Source organism: Ambystoma mexicanum, chromosome 11, assembly GCF_040938575.1.
Source record: "Ambystoma mexicanum isolate Mex_15411 chromosome 11, UKY_AmexF1_1, whole genome shotgun sequence".
Taxonomy (NCBI): Eukaryota; Metazoa; Chordata; class Amphibia; order Caudata; family Ambystomatidae; genus Ambystoma; species Ambystoma mexicanum.
Window position 1 is genome coordinate 1,009,062,882 of NC_090934.1, and position 20,089 is coordinate 1,009,082,970.

At 45.4% G+C, this 20,089-nt stretch overlaps 1 protein-coding gene across 4 annotated transcripts in view; it reads left to right on the top strand.

Moving 5' to 3' along the window:
- The first annotated feature begins 1,178 nt into the window (after nucleotides 1-1,178).
- The window catches only part of UACA (uveal autoantigen with coiled-coil domains and ankyrin repeats), a 523,730-nt gene continuing 504,819 nt past the window's right edge, over nucleotides 1,179-20,089 (top strand). For all 4 annotated transcript variants that reach the window (XM_069624208.1, XM_069624210.1, XM_069624213.1 and 1 more), the window contains exon 1: nucleotides 1,179-1,549. In XM_069624208.1, the coding sequence (XP_069480309.1) occupies nucleotides 1,502-1,549 (48 nt within the window). In that variant the 5' untranslated portion in view covers nucleotides 1,179-1,501. The remainder of the gene's footprint in view (nucleotides 1,550-20,089) is intronic.

Sequence of the window (20,089 nt, forward strand, 5' to 3'; positions counted from 1 at the left end):
GCATGCTGACATTCACAATCGTATCTAGACGCGGCGCAGGCTAATGATCACAATTCCAAGTGTGGCACATGCTAACATTCAAATTTCATCTAGGCGCGGGCATGCTATCCTTCAATCAAAATCCTGTCTGGATGCTGCGCCTGCTAATGTTCACAATTCTATCTGAGTGTGGACATGCTATTATTCACAATTCTATCCAAGTGTGGACATGCTAACATTCAAAGTCCCATCTGGATGCTACGCAGGCTAATATTCACAATTCTATCCGAGGGTGGACATGCTAATATTCACAATGCTATCCAAGTGTGGACATGCTAACATTCAAAGTCCCATCTGGATACTACTCGGGCTAATATTCACAATTCTATCTGAGGGTGGACATGCTAATATTCACAATTCTATCCAAGTGTGGATATGCAAACATTCAAAGTCCCATCTGGATGCAAGGCAGGCTTATATACACAATTCTATCCAGGTGTGGGCATGCTAATATTCACAATTCTATCTGAGTGTGGACATGCTAATATTCACAATTCTATCCAATCTATCACAATTCTATCATATCATATCCTGCAAAGGTATAGTCTCTTTGTCATCTCTGTCAATATTCCCTACACCAAATTTACCATGCAAGAAATGCTTCTTAACGCTTCTGGTGGTGCCCGACACGGAAAAACGTGAAGTATATAATTTTGCAAAACTCTAGCCGCTAGACTAAATCTGTCAGGGTCGCTAACTCGGTTTCCCGCCTTTTCTGGTGTCATGTTGAGGACCCAGTAAAGCCTCACCTGTCTCCCGGAACATTCTGGCCCCTCCCACTCCTGTTACTTGTTGCCCCCAGCACGCCTCGCCTACGTTCAGGGATGTTTAACCCTACCGTAACTTCTAGTGACGTCGTACGTCTCGAAAGTCTGATTACGATGACGACATGAGCCAGTGACAGGTCCGTTTGATTCAATTGAACTAAGAAGCGCACCTTCCTCCTGTGACGTACAGCCCCGCCCGCCTCTATTTGCAACCCAAAGGTGCGGAGCTCCTGCTGGAACGAATCGAAAACTTTTAGGGAGTGGTTCCTGCCCATTCCTGGCTTTGGATTGGTTTAGCCAACCCTCGTCATCCTGTTGTTGCCATGTGATTGGACGACAGACTCGAGCCGTTCTGAACTCGGAGACGGTCGTGGGAGTGAAGTTGATCTTAGTGCCCCAAGCTGTCTGGGGGTAGATAGGATCGTGGCGGGGAGGAGGGAGGCCGGGGGCACAGGATCTGGGACAAAGTCTGGGGTGCGTGCACTCAGTCACCCCCGGATCCAAGTCCGAGGAAACTACCCGCATTCTTCAGAAAGAGCAAACGAGAGAAATTCTGCGAGGGGACCGACCCTGTTCTGAGAGGTGGGGAGCAGAAACGTTAACAACAGTTGGGTAGGGGATCTTAGGTGCCAGGCTCAGGAGAGCAGAGCGTGGGCTTGCCGAGCTTTCGGGAAAAAGGCTGCACCCGAGAAGCCATGAAGAGCTTAAAATCCAGACTGAAGAAGCACGAAGTGACGATCACGGTACGTGGAGGTTCTTTGGAAAGTATTGGGGAGGGTTTAAAGGTATTTGGAAGTGGTGTTACAACGAGTAGTATGGAGATATTAGTGAAAGCAGTTTTGAGTTGTCCTTCATGAAGGCTGTTGGGCTAAGTGTACAGTCGGAGGAGGTATTCCCTTAAGGGGTATTGAGGGAAATGCTACTTGCCGACAGAGGTCTTAACAGTGGTTGTGCTAACTCAACTGAACTGATGGATGCTTCACTGCGACAAATGTTAAGGGTGGCGCTTCCTGGACAGGCATAGAGGGGGGAGTGAGGGGGCGGATGCCGGAAAGTCTATAGGAGGGAGGCGGTGCCTGGTGGTGGCAGGAGAGGGAATGGGGGAGATAGTGCCATCAGCGGGATTAGGGGTTACAATTCAGGGACACGTGATGATGTTCGAGTATTGGGGGCGGCATTACTAGGATAAGTGATGTGGTTTTAGAGAGGCAGTATCTAGAGAGCTGGCATGGTTGGAGGTATTTTTATTTATTGTTTTAAACGAGCACACTTTTGGAATAAAGGCAGTGTGACGTGGGAACGATGCGAATTTGGAGAGTGGTGCTAGCGGGCGAGGAAGTGGTAGCGATATGTTAAGTTATGTTGAATAACATTCCAAGTGCCTAATTAACAAGACAGGGCAATCTATGTCAGTGCTGGAAATGGAAATAAAAAATACTCTGGGAACTCACCTCTGCGGACATCGACGGCGGTGAGGAGGGAAGTAGCGTGGAGGCATGCGTGTGAGAGGCTGGTAAACGATGTTAAAGTCAATTTTTGTGAAGATGACTGTGTGCAGAAATCCCACAATAACCCAACTTGACACACTACAAATCCTTAGTAACATGATGGGCCTAAGCAAAACTGTTACATACTTAACGACTTGTAGCATGCAAAGTAATGTGGACCTGGGAAAGCTCCTATTGGCAGTCATGCAGATAAGGTGTTTATCAGCCACTTTTACTCTCTAAAAATTGGCACATACTGCGAAGAACGTAAAATTGGAAATAAAAAATACTTCCAACAAAAAATTAGGAAACTGACACACACACAGCATCCTTCCCCTGCACCCACACAAGCTCCACCTATATGCTCGGATCACTGGTACGCTTAGAGCTACTGGAAGCTGCTCGACTATTATTAATGCCCGATTTCAAGAAGTGAAAATGTACATTTGAATTTGTATAAATTACTTGGTATTTCTGTTTTGAATTTAAAACATATTTGTGTTTGATTCTAAAATACTCCCTTTGAGAATGCGACGTAACTTGTTTTACGCCCTAAAAAATCGTTTTACTCCCAACTTAAAAAATGAGTGAGTGCAATGAATATCATCAAATCCTCCTGGAACGACTGCAGGAGGTAGGAAGAGTATCTGAATTAGCATTGAAATGGTTTAGGTCCTTTCTGACCAACCGTCAACAGTGGGTGAGAATGGGGGAGTTCCTGTCGGACCTTATTTGCTTGAACTGTGGGGTTCCACAGGGATCCTCCCTGTCCCCACTGTTGTTCAATTTGTATATTCGGCCATTACTTGAAATTCTGAGATGCTATGGTCTGAATTTTCATTCATATGCCGATGGCACCCAGATCTTCATACGAATCAGCAAATTTCAGGAGGCATTTAACAAACTAGGGTTTTTCCTGGAAGAAATAGGCAGCTGGATGTCCAAGAATTATTTGCAACTTAATGCTGCTAAAACTGAATTAATTCTGTTTGGACCTAAAAACCATTTGTCAGCAGCCAAGAAGCTGCCTATTCCATTACTCTTGGGCACGAGTCTTAAATTTGTATCCAAAGTAAAAAATCTGGGTTGTATGTGGCAAGAAGACCTGGGCTGTGAAGCTCCGGTGGGAGCCAAGACTAAAGCAGTACATTTTGTCCTCCGAATGCTACGTCAAGCACTCCCCTATATACCAACCAAAGATCATGCATCTGTGGTAGGAGCTTTAACTCGTGCCCACTTAGACTATTGCAATAGTCAATTGTTGGGCATTCCTACCAAACAGCTTCAGCGGCTTCAGAGGGCACAAAATACGGCCATCAGACTAATATTTAGGTTGAGGGAAACTGATCATGTTTCACCTTTTCGTCGGAAGCTGCATTGGCTATCAGTCGATGATCGTATCAAATTCAAGACAGCTTGTATTGTCTATAAATGTGTTAATTGTATTGCTCCGCTGTATTTACAAGAGCTAATACAGCCATATGAACCTCTGAGACAATTACGATCTTGTGACGGACATCTCCTTACTATCCCTCACTCGGTTTTTATAACCACAGGTGACAGAAGATTCTCTGTCTTTGGTCCCAGGTTGTGGAATTCTCTGCCGCTATCATTAAGAACTATGAGCTCACTTCTTCAATTTCGCCAGGCACTGAAGACTTTCCTTTTTAGGTAGATGGTCCTATTTCATCTGAGATCTTTCTCTATTTGTTTATCTACCTTTAGTTGTGTCATCTGCGCCGATAAACGGTTCATTTCGTTTGGTGCGCTTTATAAATGTAAAAAATCAAATCAATTCTCTCATTTCAAAATGTTAACTGGAGCACTGCCTCTTGGTTTTATGAGTTTGGTATTAATACTTTGAGAAACACAGTGGAAGGAAAAATGCATAATAAAATCATCTGTTTGTAGTAATTGTTGCACACACTTTAAGCACCGTTTCGATTCCTGACCGCACAACATTGGACCCATCTCCCTTCCTCTTCTCTCCTCTCCCAACCTACTCTATGGTGCTCTCTGTCTCTCCTATCTATCGACTATCCTGTTCTCACTAAATCTGCTAGGAAGAAGTTTAAAAATTATATCCTGGTCTCCAACCTAGGCCTCCATATCACTGACACCTATACCAGGGCCTCCACTAGGCAAACCCTCACCGACATCCTCTTTGTTGTTCCCTTCGCCAGACCTATAGACTCTTCATATGGTCTCTGTGCTTTACCCTTTCTCCTCTTCTCCCATTAATGGTGGCACCAGGTGGGAGGCCCTTCTGGCCTCCTTCCACTCTTCTAAGGTCATCATTAATGTTTACTTGGATGGTACCTTCTTGGTCCAAGGCCCTCAGGACAATTTTCTTCTCTTTGATAGATGCTTCCTGTACCTCATCAATTTCCTTCCTTCTCCTGCTGTCCCCTCTCTTCCTTCCACAGCTTCCTTGCCTCCCCCTGCTGTTTCCTCCTTGGCTACCTTGCCCTCTCCTTCCTTGTCTGCCCCCCCCTCGGGCCTCTTGTGCACCTCTGATTCGTACCCCTCCCCGGAAGTCTTTTAGAGACAGCAACCTTCTCCATATTGCCACTATTAACTCTTGCTCTGCTGTCAAACACGCCTCTGACATCTGCCGCCTCCTGGAGGAACTTGACTTCAATGTGCTCGGTCTCACCGAGACATGGTTCACAGCCAGCTCTGTCACAAGCTTTGACACTCTTATCCCTGACGGCCACAAGATCCTTTCTGCGCCCAAGTCCAATCGTTCTGGAGGGGGTTTAGCCCTGATTTTCCCTGAGTCGATTCCCACTTCTGACATTCCCATGCAGGCCTACTCCTCTTTCGAAAGCCTCGTCTGCAGGCTCTCTTTCTCTTTCCCGTTCCCTTACTGTGGCTACCATCTATCAGCCACCTGGTCAGCTCTCCTCGTTCCTCTCTGTGTGGGCGGACCTCTCTTCTTCCCTCCTGGTCTTGACCACTCAACTCCTCCTTCTTGGAGACTTTAACATTCACCTGGATGCCTCCTGTCCTTCCTCTGGACTCTTTCTTGACCTCTGCGACTCTCTCGCACTCTCTATCCTCTCCTCTGGCCCAACTCACTCTGCAGGGGACACTCTGGATGTTCTAATATCTTCAGACCCCACCCTTTCTGTCCCCCTCACCACTCCTCTCTCCTGGAGTGATCACTTTTTCCTTTCCTCCCAGCTCACCCTCGCCACCCCTCAGGCCAAGCCAACTCCACCAGTGCCACCCACCTTCTCGGTTATCCGACCCATGAAGCGTGTGTCAGTTGAGGCTTTTGCCGCCACTTTCTCACCCCCCTCCCCTTTGGCTGACTCGCACCCTGACACAGACCTTTCCATGCTCCACTCTGCTATCTCTGATACTCTCAATGTTCTTGCCCCTGTCATGAGGATCCACTTGAAGCCCAAAGCCAAGTGCAACTCCTGGTACGACTCAGACCTCATCACCCTCAAACGCAAGTGCATGGTGGCTGAGAGGAAATGGTGTGCTTCTGGTACATCCTCTGACAAACTGGCCTGCCGCCTGCTCCAAAGGCAATACCGGCTGTCTGTCCGGACCAAGAAGAGAGCTCACATCCAAGCCTGCGTCTCTGCGGCATCTAACAACTCGGCCAAACTCTTTAAAATCTGCAAGGAACTGGCCAATCCCGCTGCAGTCCCTACCGCTCCTGTCCCCTCCCAGCCTCTCTGCACGTCTCTGGCTTCTCATTTCATTTCTAAAACTCGGGGCATCCTGTCCTCTCTCTCTCTCTCCCTCTACTCACTGCTCTTCCTCTGGCCCTTCTTCAGCCACCTCTCCTCCCTCCTTCTCTGCCTTTCCCCTGTTCTCCCAAGACAAGGTTTCTAGACAAGTCCGATCTATGAAAGTCTCGTCAAAACAGGTTTACCCATGTTCCTCCAAAACCATCAAGGACCACATTGACTCCCTGGCACCTGCTCTGGCCAACTTCTGCAACCACTCCTTCGTCACTGGAGTCTTCCCATCCCCCCTGAAGCACTCTCTTGTGCACCCTCTTCTTAAACCCTCTGCCGTCCCGTCCTGCCCAGCTAACTATCACCCAATCTCCATCACTCCTTTCCTGGGCAAACTCCTGGAAAAGCCAGCCATCTCCCAGCTTAATCTTCACTGAATCTGTTGGGTGTCTTCATGACCATCAGTCTGGCTACAGAGCTGCCAGAAGCACGGAAACTGCTCTCCTGAACTTCTGTGAAGACCTGCTCTTCAACCTGGATTCCAACACCCCCTGTGTCCTCATCTTACTTGATCTCTCGTCTGCCTTTGATACTGTCAACCATGCCATCTGCCTGAGGAATGCAATGCGAGGTAGCATCCTGAGGTTTTTGGACTAGTTGTGAGTGACCAATAGTACAGAATTCAGTTTAATAGAGGAAGAGCCAGATTTCAGGTGATGGTGAAAGACTTCCTAGTTTATTGCTGTTTTTTTTCTTCTTTTTTGTCTCCCTATTATTACATAATGGCAGATTTATTATACAGCTTAACACTAAATCCCCAACGTGTGGGACCGCGACTCGTTGATAGTGTGAAGCAGGGTACTAGGCAACACTATATCTCATAAATATGAGTTATTGACTCAGTGGGGGCTGTAGGGAAGGCATCTTTGGGTCGATGTAAGGATTTGCAGCGGCACCGTGCTCCCCTGTAGCTGCAAACTGAATTCTGGCCAGGCACCTTCTTGCTGTGTGAGGGTGTGCAGTGACACATTGGGTGTCTTTAGAAGTGTGCCGGTCCGGAAATAAAGTGCCAGTAATTCTGTTTATCGGCACCTTTTCTGGACTGTAGCATTCTGAGTGCTGGTAGCAAAGGACAGTGTAGTTGCAGGAAACACAGCATTGTTACGATAATGGATATGTCGGTAACGCCAGCATAAAAATGCTGGTACTACTGGCGAATCCGCACCGGAAACACCAGCACCGCAGAGCAGTAAGAAAAAGGCCCGGGTGGGGAAGAACAGGCCACAGGTTCACCCTTTAAGCACAGAAACAGAAAAAATGGACCTCGCCCACAACTGAAATGCTTCCTAAAACAACCATGCTGCCACCCATAGTAGTAGCAATGGTCATAGAGGTGCTGCACACTGGAGTGCAGCTGTATGAACTGGGGCTGCTTCAGTGGCAACAGGAGGACAGGGAGAGGACGAAAAATGCCATGCAAGAGGCTATGCAGAGGCGAGCTGTGATTCCCTGCACAAGGGCAACACCCTAGTCCCTGACATAAGGCCAGATACAGGCCATGTACCGTCTAAACAGGGAAACTATCCTGCAACTGGCAGACATTATCCAGGATGTTATTGGGAGCAGTATAGGTATCCAGGTAGCCACACCACCCCTATTGAAGCTGGTGTCAGTCCTGCACTTCCTTGCCACAGGCATGTTCCAGCACTCTGTGAGCCAGTTGCATGGCATATTGCAGCCTGCATTCTTCGGAGTGCTTGTGCAGGTCCTGGATGCCTTGCTGTGCCATGTGGGCCAACACGTTGCCCTCCCAACCACCCAGGCACAGGTAAACGCCACCAAGGCCTGCTTCCATGCAGTTGCGGGCATGCCCAATGTGTTAGCAGCATTGGACTGCACACATGTAGAGCTGGTGCCCCCCCCCCCACACCCACCCACGCCACAGAGGAAGTGTACAAGAACCGTAAGCTGTACCATTCACTCAATGTCCAGGTGACCAGCGTACATGGTGCGTTATTGGGGACAAAGGACTTGGATATTGGGTGAGTAAATGTGTACACATCACACACACACACTCTGTCTCTCTCTTACATGCCGGGGAATGGGGTTGCTTGGCACCAATGCATATCCCACAGCCACACTGCAAATGCAGGACCATCAACAGCATGCCCGATTGAGTGCCCACTACTCGATATGCCGCCACCAGAAGGTGAAGATGGGGAGGCAGTTCCAGCCATTCACTGGCATGGATGCCAGGGATGGGTGTGTAGCATGTCGGGGAAATAATTGAAAACCTCTTTTGACTCCCCATCCACTGTGTAGACCCCATGCCCCTCATTGCATGTGACATGCACAATCAATAAATCTGACCACAACAATAAGGAATGGCAAGTCATTGATGTACATGCTTAACAAGATGCATTATTTAGGTAGAACTAAGTACAGCCAACACCCTGTGCCCCCCACCCTCACCACATACCCCAGAAAAAAAAGTGTCGTGAATGGTGTGGTTCAAAGTCACCTGCTGTTTATTTAATTTATTTTTAATTTTTCTTTTTTACATCACAGTTCTTGGCTTGTGCTGGTGATCGTAACAGCTGCTGGGAGAGTTGCCTTAGGCTCCCCTGGTCGAAGCTTGTTGTTGTGGTGACACTGGAGGGGGTGAGGTTGGATCCCTGGACACACATGTGATCCAGGGCAGCCTGCATGGTGTGTGTGTGTGTGAAAGACTCGCTGAGGGTAGACACTCCCTTGTTTCCCTCCCGGACCTTTGAGCCAAGACCACTAGGATTGAGGTTATGCAGCCCAGGGCATGGGCACAGCACCGGCTGCTGGCCTGCACGCATTCCCACCTCATAAGTGACTCTTCAAGTTGCTGCTGAACACTGTCCGCCATCTTGTCATGCCTGCCCTCGATTCTGCGGATACATGCATCCATCTCCTGGATGTTTTGCATTGAAGGTGGAGGGGGTCTGTGCAGGTCTGAGGGGCTTAAGCTCAGCTTGTGGTATGGGGTGGCGTCCGGGAGCTGTCTGTGCTCCCCCCTCCCCCTTACCTCCAACTCTGCATCATTGTTGGTGTATGTGCCAGGATGTGACGGTGGCTGGTGTTGGGTGTGCACTTTGGCTGTGCTGCTGGGGCAGGTGGTTGGGGGGGGGGCAGGGCCCGGTGGCTGTGCTGCTGGGACATGTGGTTGGGGTGCAGGGTCCGATGGCTGTGATGTGGTGGTGCTTGATATTGCTCCCTTCCTCTGTGTGGCTGCCTGTGCTGTGGACGTCCAGCATGGTCACCGTCTGAGGATTTGCCTGTCGGGATGAGGTGGGCATGCGGTTATTCACCTTTGTGTCATCTCAACGGACTACAACATTGTGTGTGACCTTGCCTGTACATGTAGACTGTTTGTCAGGACTGCTCTGTTGCGTGTGTGCATGTATGTGTGGTATGGTTGCACATTGGTCATAGTCCTGCCACGCTGCCTTGTACTGGTGTGTGCATGGTGTATATGCTACTTGTCATTTTGTGCTTTTGCACACATGAACGGTACACATGTGCCCATATGTGTGTGTGCATGCATTTTAGGTGCAATGCTTGTGCATGGCTTACCCCGGCCCACGCCCCAGGCACCTGTCTGTGCATGGCCCATATTGATGTTTTCATGTATCATTAGCATGAACTTGGACATAAGCACATGTTTTGTGTGATGTATTTCACAAGCATCCCATGTTTCGTATTTTGATGTGACTTGTACTCCCCACCCTCTGTTTGCGTCCCTACTCCATCCTCTGCCACTCCTTCTCTCTCAATCCCCTCCATGTGCAGCACCATGCTGCATGTTTCCTCCCACATCCTAGCGATGTGAACCTTTTACGAGTCCTTCTTTGATTCCTCTTTTTTCTTCAACATGTGTTCTTAATATCCATAGAGATTTATAATTGGTGATGTGACGCAGCAACATGTCTGATTTCAAGTAAATGAACAAAGCTAGATGTCTAGAAGTGGTTCTTACCCACTTCCTTTCTCTACTTTTTTTGTTTTTCCTTTTTTCTTCTCCCTCTTTTTCTTCCCCTCCCTCTCTCTGTTCCTCTCCATCCCTCCCTTCTTTTCCCTTGCCTCCCCTTTTTGGTCTTTTCCTTTTTATTGTAATTTTTGTTTTCTCCTTACCTTGTCTTTCTCTTTTTTGCTCACATAGACATCCAAAGTGGCAATTGGCACCACACACCAATGCAACCATAAATGGGGGTTTGTATGTCCTGAAGATGGCTTGGGTACGGAAACCACGTTCAGTACCAAGCCGAAATTCGGGTTGACACTTTTGCCTAAAGTTCATATCAAAACTAGACTATTGATATGTGCCTATACTGTACTGAACGGGTGCATTAATTGTGTAAATATTACTTTGCACTGTGGGGTCGAATTGTAAGATCCTGGTGTTTTTTTTTCTTTTTTTTCCATAAATCGTTTACTTTGCGGACCTTGCACAGGAAGAGTGGATTGTGAATGAATGATGTGGGTTGTATGCGGTACAGTATGGGTTGCATTTGGTTGCGAAGTGTGTTTCAAAAATATAATTGTTATTAGAGATTCAGCTCATGTACTTTTTAATGGAAAAGTAATGTTTTATACACTGGTCTTTTCATTAAGTGTTTATGTATGAGATAAAGAATATTTTGCCAAAACAAAATAATATGGGGTTTCTATGCAAGGAGATCGCTATTATAACAATCAAAATAATTACGTAATGCTATGAGAGTTGGTATATACCCGTGGGTCCATACACATTGTGCAGTCCATGTTTCCTCCCACGGCATCATTTTCTAGTGGGGAGGCCGTCCCGCATCCGGCGGCAAGACGTTCCCTCTGGTGTGCCAAGAGTAGTTTCCTTCTTCTGAGGCGAAGGTAATCCCACCTTTTGTGGCGTGGGTGACGGGGCACACTGCCGTGCACTTCTTGGCCACCTCCTCCCATATTGCTGACTTTCTGCCCTGGCTGGTTCGTCGTCTGATCCAAATGGTTTGTCCGCATCAGCCACTATGACGTTGGTCAACGCGGTTAGTTCGGGCTCTGTGAACAGCGACTTCCATTGACTGACCTCCGGGACTCACGAGTTTGCTATTCCTGCCATGTTGCTGCTGTTTCCATGACTAGATGGCTACAGGAAGTGTTTCTCAAAATGGCCTCCAGCAAGCTTCCATTTCCTGCGATGACGCGGTTTACGATTCTTAACATTTCGTTGCCAGTGTTACCGGAATTGGTTGGCCTTTGCCGGTTTTTCTGTAATTGTGCATGCTGGAATCGCTGTTACCAGCATTTTTCCATTTGGAAACACCAGCGGTTCAGGGTTATGCCAGTGTTTTCTGTCATGCCGGTAACACTGATTCCGGCAATGTGGGTTGTGTGCTCCCGCGAGGTTATGATATGCCGGTGATTCTGTGACTGCGGTACCTGGAAACTGTGCTACCGGGATGACTAAATCATCAGCGATTTTTACAGCTGTCTCGTAATGAGGGCCATTGAGTTATCATCCACTGAGTTATCATCTTCCTGTCTGTTGTGGATCAAAAGGTCCCTCTGGTTAATGGAGCTCTGTGGTTCCTGATTAAAATGGCAGGTCTTGCTTGAAGCTGCGTTGAGACCAGATTTTCTGGCTCCGGCAAACCACACACTCGTACTTAGGAATGGGGTCCTCCTCCGGGGAAGACTACTGTAAACCCGCAGTCCCAGACATGACCTGTCATGGTCAATAAATACTGAGGACGCAGCTGGCATCAGGTTGACACAGTTGCATAAGAAGGTGTTCGGGTTTCCTGTCTCCTTTGTTAGCCTCTGCAGCCAGGGCCCATTGCAGCCTTTTTTAATTGAGCTCTGATGAGTATACATGGCTCAACGAAAGGACATGGCAGCTACATGGAACCTTTGCTAGTTAATTAGGCTGGCCATCGCAGGTGGAAGGTTTGCCCTCTTCCCCCCCTTCTGGAGCGGCATTATGTACTCCACTTGTCCGATCCCAACTAAATATGACAGGGGGGGCTGCACCTGTAGGCTGTGTCCACCCAGAGTACACTGGTCTATGCGTATGTCATGCAGTAAGCATAGGAAAAAGTGTGCAGATTAGCCCCATACATTTTACGCAAGTTGATCTACCATCATTCAATTTCATTTAAAATTTTAAAAAAGCCCAGGCGAGCACACATCCACCGTGGGGATGGGCGAATTTCTCACATTTGGGGTGCAAAAAAAGGCTGTATTGTGTGGGCAGACGCTCCCAACCCTGTTAAGGCCAGACTCTGCCGTGGTCCATTTGATGTGAGGTTCTGGAAGCGGCAGGCCAGCCTCTGCTCTAAGTCTAAAGGTTATCTAAGGATCCTGGGGGTTTTGGACGTGACATTATGGTTTGAAGTTGACCCAGGCCTTGAATGTGTCTTGGTCACATCTGTTTTCTTGGCAGTTTTGTGCCAGTCTCTATTGTGAATCTGTTGGTGATGACTGAATTTAGAAGGTTTGTGCAGGGATTGAACTTGTGGGCCTTGAAGAGAGAAGCCTGAAACTGATCTGTTTCGAAGATTATCTCATGACCTAGTTGACAACTTGGATTGCCTTATGGTCAAAATGTTTGGAATAATAGGCTGAGGTCTGAAGCCTGTGTATGTTAGGTTTTGGCTACCCACATCCAAAAGGATAGTGTTTGCACCCAGCTTTTGTGTGGGATCAGTGGCTTGGGAGCAGTGATTTGTGAGAGGAAATCTCAGTCTGGATGAAGCAAGTCATTCTGTTGCATCACCAGATGGTGGCTCCACTCTGTTAGGACAGTTTCCTTTTACAAAAGTTCAACTAAGGGCTTCATAAAATCATATCCGAGGCAGTACAAAACACCACTCTTAGTATAAGGCTGTACCACCTGAGAACATTGGTAGCGTAGATTGTAGAAATAAATGGTTTCTTTTTATCTACAAACTGGCCAAGATAAATCTTGGGGAAGCAAGTACTATAACATCATATGAACACAATTGTAAAAACCAACTCAATACTTATGGTATACAAACCAAAATATAGTCTTATTTTTTTTTATTTTCATTTAGTTTGTACAAACTTTTGAAAAAGGAATGTTCTGTTACTTAAAACACATTTCTCTAGCCTTATTTCGGTCAGCTCCTTAAAAGACTATCTTGTGGAGATTTCGAAGGTGGTCCTTTGCTCTTCAATCTGGCTCTCGTCTGCCAATTTGTTCTCTTCACTTATCTCTGTATAGGTCTCTGTTTTCGAGACCACTAGACTCGAATCTAAGGAGTTCTCTATTAGCTCTAGGAATTTCGTCAACGCAATCCACACTGAGTTATTTTCTGTCAGGTGCAGTAGTTTCCACAATTCCTCTGCTGAAAGCGTCCAATAGTTTGTCATCACCTTTCCCAGGCAGAATTCGCGTTGGTCATTTAGTTCAAAATAATTTAGGATGAGATGTTTTAAGTTTTCTTCTTCCTTCCCACACAATCGGCATAGGACATCGCCCCTCGGAATGACACGCCTATTTCTCAGAATTTCTTTTGTTTCTAAGATGTTCAGCCGGAACTTCAGATAATGTCTTCTCAGGCGTTTACATGGCGATAGAACCAGATATTTCTGGGGTGTGTTCCGTTTTTTTGCTTCTTCTGGTTGATTTAGCATGGATTTTTGTAAAGCTCTTTTTTTCCCCGATTTCAATCCAGTCTAGATCCAGCAATTTTCTCTTCACATACTCTGGATTATTCCATAGTGTAAGCTCGTCTGTCCCCAGTTGTTTAAGGATCTGACTACATTGACATTTCCAGTCTCTTAGGGCCGATATTCTTTTTCCTGTCTCGTTTCCTATCAGGATTTTGAAAGGTGGTAGATTCGCTTCTTCATATGTTTTCTGAAAGAGCAGTAACTTATTCCACATTATCCTTGAGTTCAGGGTGGAGATTCCTACTTCATATAGGACACACACAGTCGGCGTGCTTTGAGGTATTTGGAGAATTTTCTTCCAAAAGAATCCTTCGCACCTAGACCATATCCTGTGGTCACAGCCGAACATGTTCTCTGCCCCATAAATTAGGATTGGTGTAATTTTATTTTGGTAAAATGTTCTCACTGGCTCGTATGTGAATTTCCCAAATTTCTTCTGCAATACACGTCCTTGTGAAGTTAGTTGTCTGCAGCTGTTTAATATTTTTTTCACCATCGGCTCGTCATTTATACTGGAGTTGATCATTGTACCTGGTGTATTGTACTTTGTCTAGTTTCTTTGTTCCCACGAACCAGCTTGATCTATGCTTGTGGCCTTTCTTGCCTCTTTGTTTTCCAGGACCATAATTTCAGATTTGGCAATGTTTATTTCTAGTCCAAGTTAGTCTGTGTAGATCTCTAAAGCTGACAATTTTCTCTGGAGACCGATTGGCGTACGGTCTAAAATCACCATATCGTCTGCGTATAGGATGTGGTGCAGCTGGAAACCATTGATGGTCGGTGGAAATGAAATCACATTTGCCAGGGCACTTCCAACCTCTGAAATGTAGAAGTTGAACAGGGTCGCCCCTAACGGGCAGCCCTGTTTGACGCCTCTCTCTGTGGGTATTGATTTGGACAGATTTCCATCGCTGTCCAACCTTACTTGAATACAGGTGTCTGAGTAGAGTTGTTTAATAGCCGCAATTAAACCTCTGTGACAGCCCCTCTCCTTTAGTTTACGCCACAAGATATCTCCGTTTACAGCATCGAACGCATTTGCCATGTCGATGAAAGCCAGATATATTTTTTGACCTGTTCGTATGGCGTCTATTTTTAATAGATTTAATATTAGGAGATTTGTGCTTCAGCCCACTCCTTTCACAAACCCGGACTGACGCTCATCATAGATCTTTTCTTGATTAATCCATTTTGTGAGTTGGTTAAGGAGTTGGGTTGCAAACACCTTGCCTATAACATCGAGAAGGGCTATGGGTCGATAGTTTGCCGGCTCGGATCGTATTCCCTTCTTGAATATTGGGACCATTATTCCCAACTTCCAAGTTGTAGGCATCTTTCCTTCCTTTATTATTGCTTGAAACAAAATATCGCAGAAGTCTGCCCATTCCTCGATATTTTCTTTAAGATCTGCATTCGACAGGCCGTCTGGTCCGGCGGCTCTCGACACACTGCTCTTTAGAATTGAGGTTTTGATGTCCGCTCTGTCTATTTTCAAATCCCATGGTACTTTCGTTTGAATCTCTGGTGTTTTTATGTCTTTCCTTCTTTTAAATACATTTTTGTAATGACATTCCCATGTTCTTTCCGTCACCATATTAGTTATCGCCTTTTCTGAGTTGCTTGAGTCATTCATTACCGCCCAAAATCCCTTCGAATTCCTTTGATTTAGGGTCTTCATGATTGTTTCAGCCTCTCTTTGATCCATCTTTGCTCTGTGTATTTTACACCAATTATTATATTGGTTTCTTGCTTTTTTTGACAGACCTTGTTTCAGTTTGCCCTTATTTGCGACAATCGCCCTTAGAGTTTTTCTCAGTTCTCTCTTTTTTTTCGCCACCTCCGGATCATACTTATGTTTGTACAAGTTTTGCATCCCTTAGCGAGGTCTTATTCTTGGTTCTGTACATTTCAATGAGCTGTTGATACTCCAATGCTTCAATTGTCCCATGTTCTTGAGATTGTAGCAGTTGATCCGATACTACTTTTATATCTCTTTTCATTATCCTTAATCTGTTTCTCCCTGGTACCACTGATATGCCACTGCTCCCTTTCTTCCCCTTTACACCACTTCCACTCCATTGATATAATATTGTGATCACTTTGCGTGTTTTTAGTGACTCTGAAAGAGACCGTTGCCTGCAGAATATTCTCAGATGCAAAGATGTAATCTATAATGGACTGCTGACTTCCTCTTTTCCAGGTCGGCTTTGCCGGTATGTCCCCTTTTGTTACTCCATTCAACATAGAAAGGTTTCTGCTTGCCATTTCTTCTAGCCAATGTTCATTTTTAAGAGTCTCACAGCTAGTCCTCGCTATTTTTTGTGGGTCTACTTCGATTAATTTCATATTGAAATCTCCACATAGTATGATTGGGGCCTTTAAGTCTTCCATTCTAATTGCGTCTAAGGCTTCAATAATGTCATCTTCAAGCTTGTGATCGGACTTGGGGGTTGGGTTCCAGTATATATTTAGTATGTACAGTTGATTCTCCAGCCGCCCTGTGGACTCTGTTTGTACTAAGCAGGCCTTCTGAAGGAAAGGTGACACATTACATGCTTCCTTAATTCTTACTCCACATGATCTTTTAATTAATGTCATTTGGCCTGACATGGGCCGTCCTTTTTTTTTTTTTTTTTGTTTTATGGCTGGGTTTAATGCAATTTCAAACCCGTCCACACATGGGCAATTGGTCACCCATGTCTCTTGGAGGCATATTATATCTGCCTTTCTTGTCAATTCCGGTGGAGTTCCTAGAAGGTGTACAAATCCTCTAGTATTCCATGAGGCTAGCCTCATTTGCCCTATTTCAGCATGACATTAACTCGTTGTTGTATTCAGTGATTTGGCTAGCCAAGACCAATTTTTCATTTCATCTTCAGCGGCTTTAAGATCGAAATCTTTTGCACTCCCACCACCTAGATTTTCACAATTATCCACTGTTATTTTAATTTTCTTGATTTTTATCTCTTCAGGAAGACATGCTAATTCAAATTCGCTTTTGTCTTCTATTGAGTTGATTTTGGGTTCAGGTATCGGTGAGGTTTTCCCTTTTGTTTTAGGAGCCTTCATTTCTTTTGTTTTTTCACCTTCACAGTCTCCAAGTGAGTTGTCAACCTCATATATTTGTTACCCAGCTTCCAGGAGCTGCCTCTCACTCATCATGATCAAATCAACATCTTTTTTGTCATCTATGTGTAAAAGTACATATTTCTGGGTCATATCAGCAATGATTTCTACACGTGCAATCCGATTGCTCTTTATTGCTCTCAATGACGGTATTTTTTGGAATATCTGTAGGATGGTGTATCTGTTTAGTGGGGTATCATTTTTTTTGCTATCGTTTTTTTTTTCGACAAGTATTCTATAGATGATTTCTTCCTATGACTTTCTTGACAACATTCATGTTAGGTTTTTGTGACTTGGCGGGCGGTTCTACACTCCCCCTAACTGCTCCTTCAACTCGTGTTGCTTTTTTTGTATTCTCTTTCGGAAGCTCAACAACAAGCTTGGAGCTCTCCTGATCACTTGTGGAATCTTGAGGATTTTCCCTAGATTTGTGGTTGGATTTCGATTTCATCATACTTTTCATCCTTTTCTCTTCCAGGGTTGAGAAGATTGGTGGAGGGTCCGCCATTTTCTCATTTATCTTCGGTCTGGGCATGATTTTTTTTTTTTTTTTTTTTGGTGTTTCAGGCCAGGTAATCACTCTTTTGCTTGTCACTATCTTTCCTTTTTCTTTTTCATTTCCCGATGTTGATGGCTTAGTCGTCACCGTTTTGGCCTCACGGCCGCTTAATTCACAATTCTTAACTGGTTCATTTGTGCTCGCCAACTTATTGGCCTCTTTATTTTCCTCAGCCTCAGGTGAGCTGTAGGTTGACATGTTCAACAGTTCATCCTCATCGCCTTCTATGTCTTCAGAGTCCACCTCCTATAATGCTCTCACTCTGAAGCATGTTATCCCCACTCTGGATTTCGGTTTGTGCTTTATCTTCCACGATTCACACTTCTTCAATCTTTTTTTGCTCCTTTAGTGTCGGTGGCTCCATATTGTTCACTGTTATATTTAGGGCTTTAATGTTTCGAAAAAAGTTTGCTGAGCTCCGTGAGTTCTTATTCTTTTGGGCTTGTTGATTCTTCGTTTTTCTTTTTACAAACATTTGTTTTGGATTTGTCGATTTTAGATTTCGGCTCTTTGCACGCCCCCAGATGAGCTTTTGGATTTTCAAATATATCAAACCACTCACCCACCTTCTTTTTAGCTGAGTCATCTCCGAAATTGCTACATGTAGGCTTTTTATTGTTGTCATTGGATTTTGATATTTCGGGTGGATTGATGGGTGGGAGGCCTTGTTCTTTAGCTGCGACTTGTTCACTTTGGGTTTTGCCGGTCTCACCCTCTTTTTCCGTAGATTTTTTTGGGTACATTCGTTGTGCAAATCTTCTTAGGTTGTATTATTTCCAGGTCCGAACTGACCTGACCATCTCTCCACAATTTAACTTCCTCAGAACTGATTACCAACTCTGTGCTATCACAGAAGTTCTGATGGGGGTTCTTTTGCTCAGCTCGACTCATTTTTGCGGGCAGGTGAATAGCTTGACCTTGATTCTCCAAAGAGTCTAGTGACTCCTGGGCATTCCCTGTGTTCGTACTCGTTAGCCCGATTTTTATCTAGGACACACCTTCCTTCTCGTTCATTTTGGAGTAGCTTGAGAGCTTGCCTCGCCACTTCTGCTAGAAGTTTCTTGTCTTCCGAATTGTTTCTCAGCGATTCTTTCAAAGTTGTTAATGAAATATCGTTTCCTCGTTTCGTCAGTGAAATCTCAGAATTCATTTCCTTGAGATCTGTCTCTAGTTTATTCATTTTAGAGTTCAATAGAGCGATCAGGGTTGTTTGGTCTCTGCAATTCTCATTTAAATTCTCATAGAGCTTCATCAGGGGGGCGACCGCTATCGTTGTAGCTGACATCAAAATAGGGCTTAGCTTTGATATTATTATCTCGACGGCATGCGAGATATCATCAGTGTTGGATCCTCCTTTCAAGGGTATCTCATTGGACTTCCCACAGTTTAGTTTTCTCATAGTTATCCCATCCGCATCACCTTCTGATTTCTCTGTTGAAGTTGAGGTGGTACGCTGTTTAGTCTTTTTGGGCAAGCTTATCTCGCCTGATTCATTTCTACACGCGCAATCCTCTTGTATTTTTCTTTTGAATCGTTTGTTCAGGCGTCCCTTCTCACACTCTAAGCTTTCGCTTCTTCGATTTCTCTTTTGCAACAATGCTATCTCTTCATTTCTCGATTCGAACGCTGGAGAGTTTGATTCTAGGGACATTACCTCATGAATACTCCTGTGCTTAAGGTGATGTGACTCGGCGTGGGATGGACTTCCCTCGATTGTGCTAAATTGGGAGATCCTTCGGGCTTGCGATAGACTTGCGTTCATCTTTGTTAGATCTTTTAGAACTTGATCAGCAATCCCTATAGAGTTTCTTCTTCCCCCTAGATTTATCATGTTGTGGGGGGTATTATTTGGCAGCATAGTGCTTTTGGTCCAAACTTCGTGTGGTTGCAGAGTCTCACTAGTCTCGTTTGTTTTCTCCAGCAAGTTAATGCTTTCGTTTGTGTATGTACATCCAAGAGAATCCCTCGGTTCTTGTGTTCGCTCACTCAATTGATCACCTCTTTTTCTCATCATGGGTGTATTGTCTTTTTTGGTTGCCTCTGGATTGTGCATCTCAGCCATCTTTAGCCATGCCAATGATTTTCGAGACCAGCTCGATTTTGAATGCCCCCTATTGTTTGTCTCACTTTGTGGTTTCTTTTCACTTCCAGCCATGACTTGTGACTTGTGTTACTTGTTCCGAGTTGCAAATTGGGGTCTCCTGTCTCCACCTACAGATAGGGGTAGTTAAAGAAGGCTGCGCATTCCAGACCTGGTGTATCATTATAGCGCGGACTTCCTTACTCTTCCCTCCCGTCTGATTTTTTTTTTTTTTTGCCGTATGTTTCAGTGGGGACTAGTTGTGTGTTTTCATTTAACTTCTTCCACCTTTCCGTTAGCCCCTCGATTTCTGGCTCATACACATCCGTAATTTCGATCTCGGACTCTTCATCCTGGCCCAGGTCTTGATCCTGGTCCCTTTCAGTATCGCTCCTCAAATCTATGGTGTCGAGGGTATCGTTCCCCTCTCTTTCCCTCCGCGACCACACCACACTAGCTAGTTCATGTGTGGGTATCTCTTTATTGGAGTGTAATTGCACGACGTCGCATACCGTGCTGGGCTCACACTCACCCACCGCAATGACTTCCGCAGGGGCTGCAGAGGGCTGTTTTTTCGTTCCAATTTCATCATCGTGGGATCTGATTGAAGCGCGCGTCACAGAAAGCCCTCGCTT